This window comes from Salvia splendens, chromosome 9, assembly GCF_004379255.2.
Source record: "Salvia splendens isolate huo1 chromosome 9, SspV2, whole genome shotgun sequence".
Taxonomy (NCBI): domain Eukaryota; kingdom Viridiplantae; phylum Streptophyta; class Magnoliopsida; order Lamiales; family Lamiaceae; genus Salvia; species Salvia splendens.
In genome coordinates this window covers 25,456,674-25,469,094 of record NC_056040.1, presented here as the reverse complement: position 1 = coordinate 25,469,094, position 12,421 = coordinate 25,456,674, and the positions used below count along the sequence as shown (strand labels likewise).

The 12,421-nt window shown below is 39.5% G+C and overlaps 1 protein-coding gene across 3 annotated transcripts; it reads right to left on the bottom strand.

The window, feature by feature from the left end:
* Positions 1–5,893: 5,893 nt before the first annotated feature.
* LOC121749656 (protein MAIN-LIKE 2-like) lies at positions 5,894–10,570 on the bottom strand. Of its 3 annotated transcripts, none has more exons than XM_042144243.1 (7): positions 10,250–10,570; positions 8,599–8,714; positions 7,837–8,481; positions 7,506–7,673; positions 7,025–7,414; positions 6,359–6,950; positions 5,894–6,106 (listed from the first exon to the last, which is right to left on the bottom strand). In XM_042144243.1, exons 1-6 carry the CDS (start codon positions 10,269–10,271, stop codon positions 6,393–6,395), a joined length of 1,899 nt encoding a protein of 632 aa, XP_042000177.1. In that variant the 5' UTR covers positions 10,272–10,570; the 3' UTR covers positions 5,894–6,106; positions 6,359–6,392. The 3 variants fall into 3 exon arrangements, with proteins under 3 accessions (XP_042000177.1, XP_042000176.1, XP_042000175.1); XM_042144242.1 differs by having other exon boundaries at positions 10,305–10,570; XM_042144241.1 differs by lacking the exon at positions 10,250–10,570 and adding an exon at positions 8,811–8,922.
* Positions 10,571–12,421: the final 1,851 nt, after the last annotated feature.

Sequence of the window (12,421 nt, the reverse complement as noted above, 5' to 3'; positions counted from 1 at the left end):
ACGATAATAATACCGTTTTTTTTAAAAAAAAAAATTTATTATTAATTAATTTTTTTACTCTATAAATACTCCTAAACTCATCATCATTTCACACACAACTACACATCTATTCTTCCTATCATCTAAATTTTCTCTCAAATTTTCTCTCAAATTTTCATATAACAACTCAAGATGTCCGGCGACGGCGACGGCAACTACGGCGGTTCCGGCTCCGGCGGGTGGGATCTCAACGCGTTCGGCGATTGGGAGACCATGATCAACACATTGGGCGGTTCCGGTTCGTCAACGTCGGGGACCCAGGGTTCGGCGACGCCAGGGGGTACCAACCACCCAATTTTGACCTTGATGCATATGTCCGTCCCTCCGCCCCGCGGTATTCGCTGGGATTATCCCAGATCCGGGAGGATTTTCCCGTTGATCCCACGCCGGGAGTAGGCCGAGGCAGTGGAGGTGGCCGAGGTGGTGTACAACCCCAGGCGGGCGAGGACGAGGAAGAAGAGGAAGAGGATCTTGGCCGGCATCCGTACAACAACCTCGAAACGCTGGCGGTGTACAACGCCTGGATCACCGTCTCGTACGATCCCATCGTCGGGAATCAACAATCTCGGAAGTGTTTCTGGGAAAAGGTCTGCGAGGTCTACCACCAGATAAAGTGTTTAAAATGCTCCGCTCTCACTTTGACCGAGTCGACCGACATGTCAAAAAATTCTGCAGCATCTACTCGGCCGAAGAGGCGCGCTACCAAAGCGGCGCAACGGCAACCGACATTTTGACGTCCGCTTTGCGCGCCTACTACCAGGACGAACGTCATCAATTCAGATTTGTTGATGTTTGGCAGGCCATCAAGGACGAGGAACGGTGGGCCGGCGGTTTTCGCTCAAGCTCGGGCTCAACCTCGAAGCGCACGAAGCATACGGCGAGTGGCCAATACTCGTCTGGTGGTGACACCGCTGAGGGCATCAGCCAACCTGAGGCTGAATCCCAGGAGTTTGCGGGTACGGTCGGCGATGCTGGAGGATCCGCGAGTGGGCGCTGTCGGCCGCAAGGGACGAAGGCGGTGAAAGCGGCTAGAGCAAGGAAGGGCCGAGGCGAATCAAGCCAGCCGGCCTCGGGATCGGGCTCGCGGGGAGGCTCAGACACACTTATGGTGGCGTACATGACCGCCACAATGGCGTACACTTCCCGCTTCTCGTACGCCCAATTCACGGCCTGGTGGAACGGAATTGTGTATATGGCAGCACAACTTGGCCTTCCGACTCCCCCTCAACCTCGACCACCTCCGGAGGATGATTAGCCGGCGGAGTAGTTTTTTTATTTTTCTTTAAATTTGTATTTTAAATTATGTTGTGTGTTTTTTATGTTGTGTGTTTGTTTTAATTGAATTGGGTTGGGAAAAAAATAAAAAATGAAATTGAATGAATAGTAATTAAGGGACGGAATAAGGGACGGTTAAGGGACGGAGCGTTGCAGGTTCCGTTCCTTAGTTAAGGTATGGAGGAAAAAAGGACAGTGGGACTCTCAAATAGTGGTCAAATAGTATTTAAGGGACGGTATAGAGACAACGTAGTGGATGGCCTAAGATCCCTTTTGTAGAGTGTTGCGATACTTAATTTTGCTAATTAATAACTTCTAGTGTTATGTGACTAATTTAAATTCAAAAGTATTACAGAAAAACTATCCATGCTCATAGTCATATTGATATAAAATATTTTATACTATATCCCTTTTAGAAGGTTCCAACCTAAGTAAGTCATAAAGAATATTTTTTTTTTCTTCATTTTATGACAATATTTATTTTTTTTTCTTACTTTATTCTCTCTTGTACTTTTTTAAGCTAGTACTATAACACCACTCTGTAAAATCATGTACCAAAATAGAATTTTCTTACTTAGACTGGGACGTACGAAGTACTCCTTCCGTCCCACTATATGTGATTGAGTTCTTGTCGGCACGTGATTTAAAAAAAATGATAGTTATTGAGTTAAAGTGAGACAAAAAAGTAGGAGAGATGATAAATTAAGAAAAAATAAAGTAAGACTAATTAGATGTTTTGTTTTTAGCTTAAAATGGAAATCAATCATTTATAATGGAAAACCAAAAAAAGAAAGATCATTCACTTATAATTAGTTGGATGGAGGGAGTATTATACTATTATAGCATACATTCTTTTTTACGTAGACCAATGATAATATACTTATTAATCTATAATACTTCATCCGTCCGCCATTAGGAGTCTCATTTCTTGGCAGCACAGATTTTAAGAAATGTTAAGAAAAGTGGATAAAAAAAAGTTAGTGGAATATGGTGGGTCTCACTTAGATATATTAGTTTTAAATAAAATGTGAGTGGAATGAGTTAGTGAAATATGAAACCCTATTACCATTTATAGTAAAAATGAATTGGAGCTCTTATTTGCAGACGGACTAAAATAAAAAAACGGAACTCCTATTAGAAGAGAGAGAGTAATTCAGTGTACATATCTCTTGGGTAATTACAAGTCAATGCTTAGGACTGCGTAGCTCTAAAAGACATGATACTGGAATGTTTGAATGCCGCAACATGTAAAAGCAGGCTTGCACAGTCCATGCGCTTGTGTGTGGGACGCACGCGCTTGTGTGTGGGACGCACGCGCTTATCTCAACCAATTTGAGGGATACTATTGATGCAAATTAAATATACGATTTTTACCCCCTTAGTTTTTAGTGTTTTTATATGTTTTTGGACTTGCAAAAGTTCCGAAACTGCCCGAGTGTACATGTAAAATTATAGATAAATATTGAAGACTTATCCATTACACTGACTAATCGGTCCACCTTCGTGCATGTGCATGAGAAATATGTGAATGGATCAAGCAGACTCCCAAGTCCTATATGCGTGTCGTTTGACACTTAATCCTAGCGATGCCTCAAAACCCTAACCCACGAAACTATGGACTAGCACATGGAAGGAAAGAAAGGATTGAATCACACAAGGATGAACAAGAAGCGAAAACATTATGCTAGGATGTCGTGGAAATGGAAATAATATTCTCTCAACTTTTTCTTCTCTCTTACTTTACTCTCTCTTCACTAACTCACAAAACAATACTGCATAAAATCTCATGCCGAAAAGTAAATATTGCATATTTAATGGGATAGAGGGAGTACCTAACTAGCCAATGAGAGTGAAAAACTCAAAAACGACAAACTAGCATATCTGAACTAGAAGGAACACGTAAAGCTAGTGGATGCTATGATTCAAAAATGGAACAAACAAAACTTTACCTGAAATGGAATAGACATGCATGAAAAGTAAAAGGGGACCACATTTTCCTAGAGGAATAAAGATGAAAAAGTAAGTTAGTACAAAAGCAAAAGTAAAATACCGAATCTGATTTTCTAAGATGATTTCTCTACTTCATCTTCTTCGAGCAACTACAATAAAGCATCTTAAACGAACAGAAAGAAAGAAAATAGAGCATACTTTCCTCGAGATATAAAAGCGAAATTGAAAGACGCGACAACTAAATACACTCCAACTGATCAACTTGCATGCGAATCACAAACAAAACTTGTAAAAATCATGGATTAAATATGTCCGGTCAATTGATTTTGACCAAATAATAAACATCACGAGACATTTAATTTTGTGAAATTAAATGATATAGCGTCGATCTACATTTTACGTAGATAAATGTAGTATATTCACTTTCTCAAATCCGATTTCCGGTGAGTGAGAAATAGTGGATTAAAGTTGGGTATAATTAGCTTTTAATTAAAGCTTGGAGTTTGAGCTTAGGGAGTAATTAACTAGTGTTAATTATCCCACATAGGAGAAGTAACACATATTTTAATGTGTTTAAATTAAGTGACTTTATGTTACTTAATAATTATAGTGGACCAAGATGGGTGAAAGAGCCCACACGCGCGCCGCCGCCTGCCCGAGCCCGTGGTCGCGGGCCCGATCCCGATCTCGATCTTGGATCTTGGTATTTGGGTGCTCTATGGGCTTGGTGCTTGGCCCAAACTAATCTTTTTAGACTACCGCTGAGTCAGCAATCCAAGTGGCTTGACATATTTTCAAGCGAGGCACAGTCACGGCTGCCACATAAGAAATCCACATGCTCCACACGCGAAAGGCACACTCCTGCCACACGCCTGTAACCGACGACGGTTACGAATTTGCCATGATGAGCCTTCAATGGCTTGGTTGACCCTGCATGGTGGTTTGGCCTATAAATAGGCTAGCCATACCACTGCATTAGACACACAAACAAACATTCTCTGCATTCATAAGCTCTCTCCCTCTCTCTGCATTGTCTTTCTGTTGAAGCTCTGCCCTCTCCTCCATCCAGTTCGTCGGAGCTCTGCTGATAGCGGTGCTGCTTCACCAGAGACGTAGCCGTTTTACCTTTGGGGACGACACGCCAAACCGAGAGCACTACCGGGGCGTATATCGTCTTGCGGGAAGAGGCCTCCTCGACTCGGCTAAACTTTGTTCACGGTTTATTGTTTCTTTTCGTTGTAATTTCAGCTTCAGTTTCTCCATCTGTATTCCTTCCTTTTGGGTTGTATTACGCCCGGTTTATATCTTGTAATCCCCAGAAACCAACAAAACTAACTCTAGCCATGTACTTTACGCAAAGTAAACCCAGTCTATAAAATCAAACAACTAACCATTGCAAAACACATCCAAACAAACAGAAACCAACATAAACTTCCATAATTCACATATTGTCCTTACTTTATGCTTCATTTTGCAGCGTCAGCTCTCTTGAAGATGCTTCTTCTTGATCAATTGCCTACATTTATGCGATTTTTGCTCCATTTTGTCTCATGTTCATTTTCTTGGCCGTTTACACTTTCTAACTGATCCAGTGGCTATCCTGCACGATTTGTGCATTATCTTCCCAAAAAAGATTTAATGTCACCCAAAAGTCAATGCATGAAAATGAGCATTATCAAACTTCTCACACTTACCATACTTGTTAAGATAAAAAGAGATAAGGCAATTTCAAATGCATGGTTCCCTTCACCGACTCTAAACTTAAAAATAACTAGGCTATATTAACTCTAACGCACAAAGACTCAAAACTAAAAGAAAAATCACATAAAACACGTGAACAAATATATGCTTAAGACAAGCTTATTTCCTAGCAAACGTCCCCACAAGCTCAAGTTCAATCATACTATCAACAACATCTTATTCCACCACCTCTCCTTTTCAACTTGATCATTTTGTCAGTTTATCAAGATAGCCATTGATCTTACCCAATGATGGATTCTTTTGGTCACTCATTTCTCACTAGAGATGTTAAAGACCATCACTTATAATATTGTACCATAGATTATTTGAGTTCAGCCAACACAAAATAGTTCCTTAAGATCTTTCTTCGGGTTGTAATGGGGCCTGGGGGTCATTATGTATGTAGGTTAGAGTCCTATGGGTTCTAAGTTCAATAAAAAAACATATTTGGTAGGGTAGATAACTCATCTATGTTTAGAATTCTAAGTGTATAAAAATATATGGAGACATAAAAAGATGGGAACGACCTCCTTAACAAGGTTCTGACTTCACAAAATTTGGAGATATGCCATAGCCATTTTGGCCTCATGCCTCTACATTCTACTGGTCAGGTTATATTATGTTTTCCTACCCTCTTTTTCTTTGTACTCTAAATCTCTTTCCTCATTTTTCTTCTTTTTCTAACCTATCACCTCTACTCCAATCGGTTAGTTGCTCCACAGTCTCCACTTGTGTCCCTCACTCACATGTTCAATTTGGGCTACTAGGGGTGCCTTTCCTCTTTGGCAGGTTCATTTGATTGTGAAAAGAAATTAGACTCAAAGTGGCTATTTCTATATTACCTTTAGTTTTCACTGCTTCAAGTCAATCTCCCTCTTGGCATAGTATGTTTAGTGATTGCACAATCAAATCTCATTATAGAAGCCAAACCAACAATATGATTCAAGAATAGAAAATCTATCAATGTTCTACAATCTGAAACATGGCCGAGGGCCAAACACTTTCAATTTACAAGATGGCTCGAGGAATCTTGTCATCTCCGACCAAGTCGGAAACTAAACTCCCCAACGGTTATCGGCCACATGTCACCCTTTGAAATTTCCTGTATAAATCAAGAGAATCGCATGAGATTTTTTCCCAAAGTAGTGGCAAACAATACACAAGTGTATCTATATTAAGCTAAATTAGGCATCTTCACAACCTTATAAAATTTCTTGACCAGTCAGAACAAAAGTATCAGACAGTCTAAACCATAAAACGCAGCATGACTATCTAATAGTCCGACACAAGCACAAGTATGCCATCTAATAGTAGATTTTTATATGTTAGACGGCCAGAAACAAATAATATTTACCTCAAAAGACATGGATTTAACTTCGTTCAACCAACTACGCTGTGACACTGAAATCGTTCTGGTGGGTCACGTCCTCACTAGTTCCCAGCGAGGGCTGCTCTACAACACCAACATTAGTAAGGGACTCGCATGGATTTTCCTCCGATCCATGAGAAAGGTGGTCTTCATCAACTTCTTCGACTTCGTGCTGATCAGCTTCATTAGTGCCATTGTTTTCCATCACCCCACCGATTCTCTGAGTGGGTGATAAAGCGTGACCAGGAATCCGTGGGAGGCCCAGATTTTGTTCGTGATCAACCTCATTGGGCACGTTATATACTTGGATATGCATGCTTGACGCATAGAATTCCTCAGGATCATCTTTTCGTCTGCGTTTACTTGTACCCCTTCTTCTTACCCTTTCCTTTCCTCTGATCTTCTTGACAGCCTCACTCTCTGAGTTTTCCAAGGACACGGTTGACGTTCCAGCATGATCCCTCAGGCATTCGTGTACGATGTACCTGATTCTCGTAACAGACTGTATTTGTAGGTCGTCCATTCCGTGCGTCGAGAGGGTATCTGCTACATGTGCAATGTCCCTCAGTGCAGCATTCTGTACAAGATATCGAATTTCGTAAATATTACCCTACTGATAATTTGAATTGAGGCAGAGGCTTCCTTACTTACCATTCTCTGAAACTCTGATGAGATAGGTATAGGCCTTCCTACCAGCCTCCGCGTGATTCTTGAGTACCAGTTCACGTATTGGCCCTCATCGAGGCCTTCCTCAGCCTCCACAATATGGAAACGACGATTTTCCCACTCATTTATCTCTGCCTCCATTTTCCCAGATAGATCTACCCCGCCATCAACACCACGGGTCTTCCTTTCCCAATGCTGCACTTCTTCCGGGACCATTTGATGTATGCCAAACTGCCTTAGGCAACGATCTGGAAGGTGTCTTTCTGCCTTGTCGAAGCAGATCAACATTGTCTTGGATCTTCCGAGAATGAGTTGGTTTAAGATGCTCTCGGGTATAATAGTATGGCTGATATTTGCATACGGACACCAATCAACCTACAATAAGAAACACGCATGATCAATTACAGACCAGAATGTACAACAAAAAAAAAACTGAAGGGTCGTATGCAAGCATATCTAAACTCACATCGGTAGCTTTTAGAGAATCCAAAGCTTTACGGTAGAAGACCACGTCACGATTTGAGGTTGGACCGCTTTGTTTCCCTTTCCACCTAAGTACAAAAGGAAAACATTCATGGATAGGATCGTGATGAAGTTTAGGCCGACCAACATTCAGGCGATAGTAACTCCAGCACTGCAAAAAAGAACGGCATAACCGTTGCAGTTTATAATTCAGACTTTTTCTTAAATAAATGCCATTGTTGAAGTGTTTGCCTGGTAGTGACATTAAGCCTTTTTGGGGCAATAGTATCACTCTGCAAAAGGAAAAAGATATGACCGAGTTAGTTTTACTTCACCTGTAGCAGCGTCAAACAGCCACTAATAGTGCTTTGCGATCTAAGGGAGGCATTACCGAGTGCCCTGTATAAGAAGGACAACGCTGCTGCACCCCATGCATACTTCCCAGCTTCATCAAAATTCTCGAATAACGGGAGATACATAACTGGCACTTTATTACCAGTCGTGGTTGAAAAAATCGTGCTACCAACAAGGTATAGAAGGTAGGCACGAGTGTGGTGCTCGACGTCTTCAATGGAAGCATCCTCGGGACATACGGAGAAAGCTTCTTTCAGCCAGCTCAGCTTCACCATCCCACCACTCGTGTACCCTGAATCTGGTGCTTTACCCAGATATTTGATACATACTGAATCACAGGTGGTGTACGTTACACCTATTACAGGTTCACCATCGATTCGAAGTCCAAGCAAGTAAGCAACATCTTCGAGTGTTATGGTCATTTCTCCGACAGTCGTATGAAATGTATTAGTTTCTTTCCTCCATCTCTCCACTAGAGCAGATATGAGTGGATTATCAAGACTAATTGCGGGGATTAATCTCAAATAGCCAAATCCAGCCCTCTTAACTAATTCAATTTGACTCTCAGTAAGTAGCCAACGATCAAGCTTTGAAGTATGCTCATGGCATCGAAGTGCACCTCTCTCCTATTAACATTAAAAATAAACCCCTTACAAGCTATAAATCTTTTCAAAACCTGCACAAGTGCTCATGGCATCGAAGACACAAGATGAGAAGCTGCACAAGTGCCAAAGTGAAAATACCTGTCCCTCCCAAACTGCAGCTGAAACATGCTTATCTTGATCTTTTAGAATGGAATCATCAATTGGTCCAGGGTTGGTTGCATAATAATCCATCACGTTGTTATAAGTAGTTACATCTGTCCAAAATGCAAAAGACAGTACCAGGGATGGCTTAGTCACTGCAGCTAATTTTGTCTTCGAAAAATAAGGATCCTACATTCAAGTTATAGTACCTAATTTCGTAAATCCTAAACCCAGTCCGGTGTGCCAACTATAAATCACACGTAAATATTGAAATAAGGAGATCCTGGAAATACGATTCCTCAACATGATGATCTTAAGACTTCAACGTGATGAAAAAAGTTGTCTGTGACAATACACATTCCAACCTAAGAACATCACACTAAATACTGTATATTTCTAAGATGAATTAAAGTTAACTATCATGAGTGAGGAGACATAAGAGATGTTATTAGGCGTGTACTGGAAAAGTGGAACACAACAACAATGACAGCGAGTTACCTACTTAAACGACAAAAAAGGGGCAAACTTGATGCAACTCTACAGTAAAATTATGAAATTGGGTGTTTGTCGATCGTATATGAATTGTCAGCACCAACACTAAATATTTGACCTAATTCATTTAACCAACGCAGATCCCGGCCTCAATTGAAAATTACTTCCTTTGACCTCATTAGCACCAACACTTAATATTTGACCTAATTCTGGGCAGCCTTGTAGTCCATGATACTTCGTGCACTGATTTACGAGTTGCATGACAATCTCTATCGTGAATTATAACTAATTTGATTTTGACAACGGAATTATATAGTTGAATCAGACTCCATATGGACAGCTAAAATGCTCACATCCCACCTGTCATGACAGACATCCTATTCCAAACTAAGTGCTTAGAAAAGGTAATCATGCTCATAACACTTGATATCCCAATAAAAGTGAGAATATTGAGTATAAAAGATATAAAGGTCCACATTAAGTCATCGCACAATCTTTCTCTAACGAAACTAAAGAGCTTCTGTAAGCTTCAAAGACCGCATTTACTTAGTCCCTTGCCAATAACCTCTCTAAGATGCCATCTTATTGATTTTATCGTTGTCTCAAGCTAGATAGAAATCTGTGCATCTTCATGGGATAATCAAGCTAGAAACTGAAGATACAGAAATACGATATAATAAGAACAAAATAGCTGCTAGCTGATCTCTTACCTTCTCGCTGAACATGTGTGTTACAACATATCCTGAAATCCCACAATATCCACCCACACTCCCCTAATAACTCGACTCGGCCCATAACATCTCTACAACCACTAATTTATTTCCTAACCTGAGAAAAGCAACAACTCATAACGACTCACTCTGTGTAACTGTCTCACCTAGCTGACAAGTAAAATGGAGATAACTGACGAGAAAGATTGAAAAAATAATATCAGCACCTCGACCTACAAACAATAGGTATTGCTATAAAAAGCTTCAGCCAACCAATTAAGGAAAGGACCTTTTTTTCCAGAAAAATCGAAGGTTCGTCATCAATTAAAGACAAGAACAGTTAGATTTTTGGGGTTTTAGTATTAGAAAACTAATCTGAGACACAAAATTTCACAGCAAAATCTTCAATTAAACGATAGGGGCAGAAATAAATACAGAATTAATACCGAATACATTGAATCGACCCATTCGTTGTGGTAAAATGCGGAAGAGAGAACTCACGGGGGGTCGAATAATAATCTTCAGACTTCATATTGATTGATTCTCTTTGTGAGTCCTTTTTCCTATTGAAATTCCCCCAGAACAGCGGTGCAATTTCGGAAATTAAGGAGGCAGTGCTAAATCAAATTGGGATAGGAAAGAGGAGTGCAGATTTTACGAAAGACGACGACAACAAGAGACGCACACAGAGGAGAGTGTGGTCTCTGTAAGGAGAAGAGGGATGAACGGATTGTCAAGTGAAATCAAAGCCAACTAATAGATTCAGAATTTCTACTTTCACTATAAAGAATTAAATATTCTGTCATTGAAATCAATAGTAGTACGATGTTCTAGTTGAATTTTTATTTTTTTTAATTATGTAATTTTTCGTTTATTTCATTTTTGTTGTTTTAACATAAATTTAGTATTTTTTGTTTACTCTTAAATCAATTGATTATGGAGTAATTTATAAAAGTAATAAGTAATTAAGAAAAAAAATGGAAATTGAAAAAAAAGGTATATAGTGTAGACTGTGTGGTATTCAATTCCATATAACTTGAATAATAGTAGTAATAAAGTTCAACTGAATTACATCGATCTTAACATTGTAATTTGTAATGAAATATTCGACAAAAATTATTAATGGTCACACACGGACGTGGACTGGTCGTGCCTAAGCCCGATGAGTCCTGCTTAAATACAACCCCAGCCCGTGCCAGACCATGTTTCAAGTGGGTCACACTTTTTTTATATTTGGGGCGGGCTGGATTTTAAAATATTTCTATATAAGTATACTCCTTCCGTTCCAAAAAGTATGATATTTTTTTTAGTCCATTCTTGAAAAAGTATGAATTTTCCAATTTGCAAATCTAACTACACTACTAACCTTATTCTCAATCGGCGGTTTTATCGTCCCCTATTGCATGAAATCCGTCGATCCCGAAACCGCCTAGCATCCTTTGCGCTGTTTGAGATCGGTGCTTATTGCAAGCCCGACCGCGGATCAAAAATGATTTTTTATTTTTTTTAACCTCTATCAATACATAATTTTTTCTATAGTAATAAATCAAATGTATCAAATATTTAAAAATATTATTTAACTAAAAATTAATTAGTATAATAAAATAATATATGTAAACTAATAAAATTATAGATTCTTAAAGTATTTTAATGGTTTAATTATGAGAAGTCATACGAATTGATAAAATAAAGAAAGCAATGTTAAGAAGAGAAAAAATGCACTCAATGAGGCTTGATCTATGGACCTTTTAATTAAAAAAACTAATAATTCAACCAACTAAGCTATTAACTTGAATATGATATTTATTGAAAATCCATATTTTTCTAAGCATGCATGGGGTGATTTTGCTATTTCGTGTTGAGAAAACCGGGTAATTTTCTCTCAAATAGTGAAATGAACCGATTCAATAATTTCAGAGTTAACCCAATGGGGTCTACTCGATAAAATTACTTTTCCAAATAAATTCTTTGGAAGGACTGGCAAGGACACTGTCCCTCTTAAATACCAGATTCCTAACAGAATTTATCAGTCGGTGTATTTATCACAATATAAAAACACCCAAAAGAACCGTACAAAACACTACTACCAAACCCGCAAATAATATTGAATACAATATCCCAACAGAGAATAAAGCCAGAAATAAATGCGGAACAAAATAAATAATAAAGAAAGAACACACCCGAAACTTTGATAACGGAGTTCGGCCAAATTGCCTACGTCTCCGAGCACCCTCTGCAGAGCCCGCTTATATATATAGACGGAGAAGAGAATACAAATTTGGGATGGATTACAAAATGGGGGGTGAGCTCCTTTTATAGGAAGCCACACCCCCAAACTATCTACTCCCCACCGATGTGGGATGGCAAATATTTTGCCAAAATTTCAACAAATCTCCACCTTGACAAAATATCAAATCCCACCGAACACAAATCTTCTCCATCCAAACAAACGACTCGCGGTGCTTTCATATTGGCGCAGTCAAGCGCCAGCTCCAAATCGCAGAATATTAACCAAGTTCAAACAATGTTCAAACTTGGCTCTCGTCACCACCTTGGTCAACATATCTGCAGGATTCTCCAAAGTTGGAACCTTTCTGATGACAATTTCCTCTTCTTCG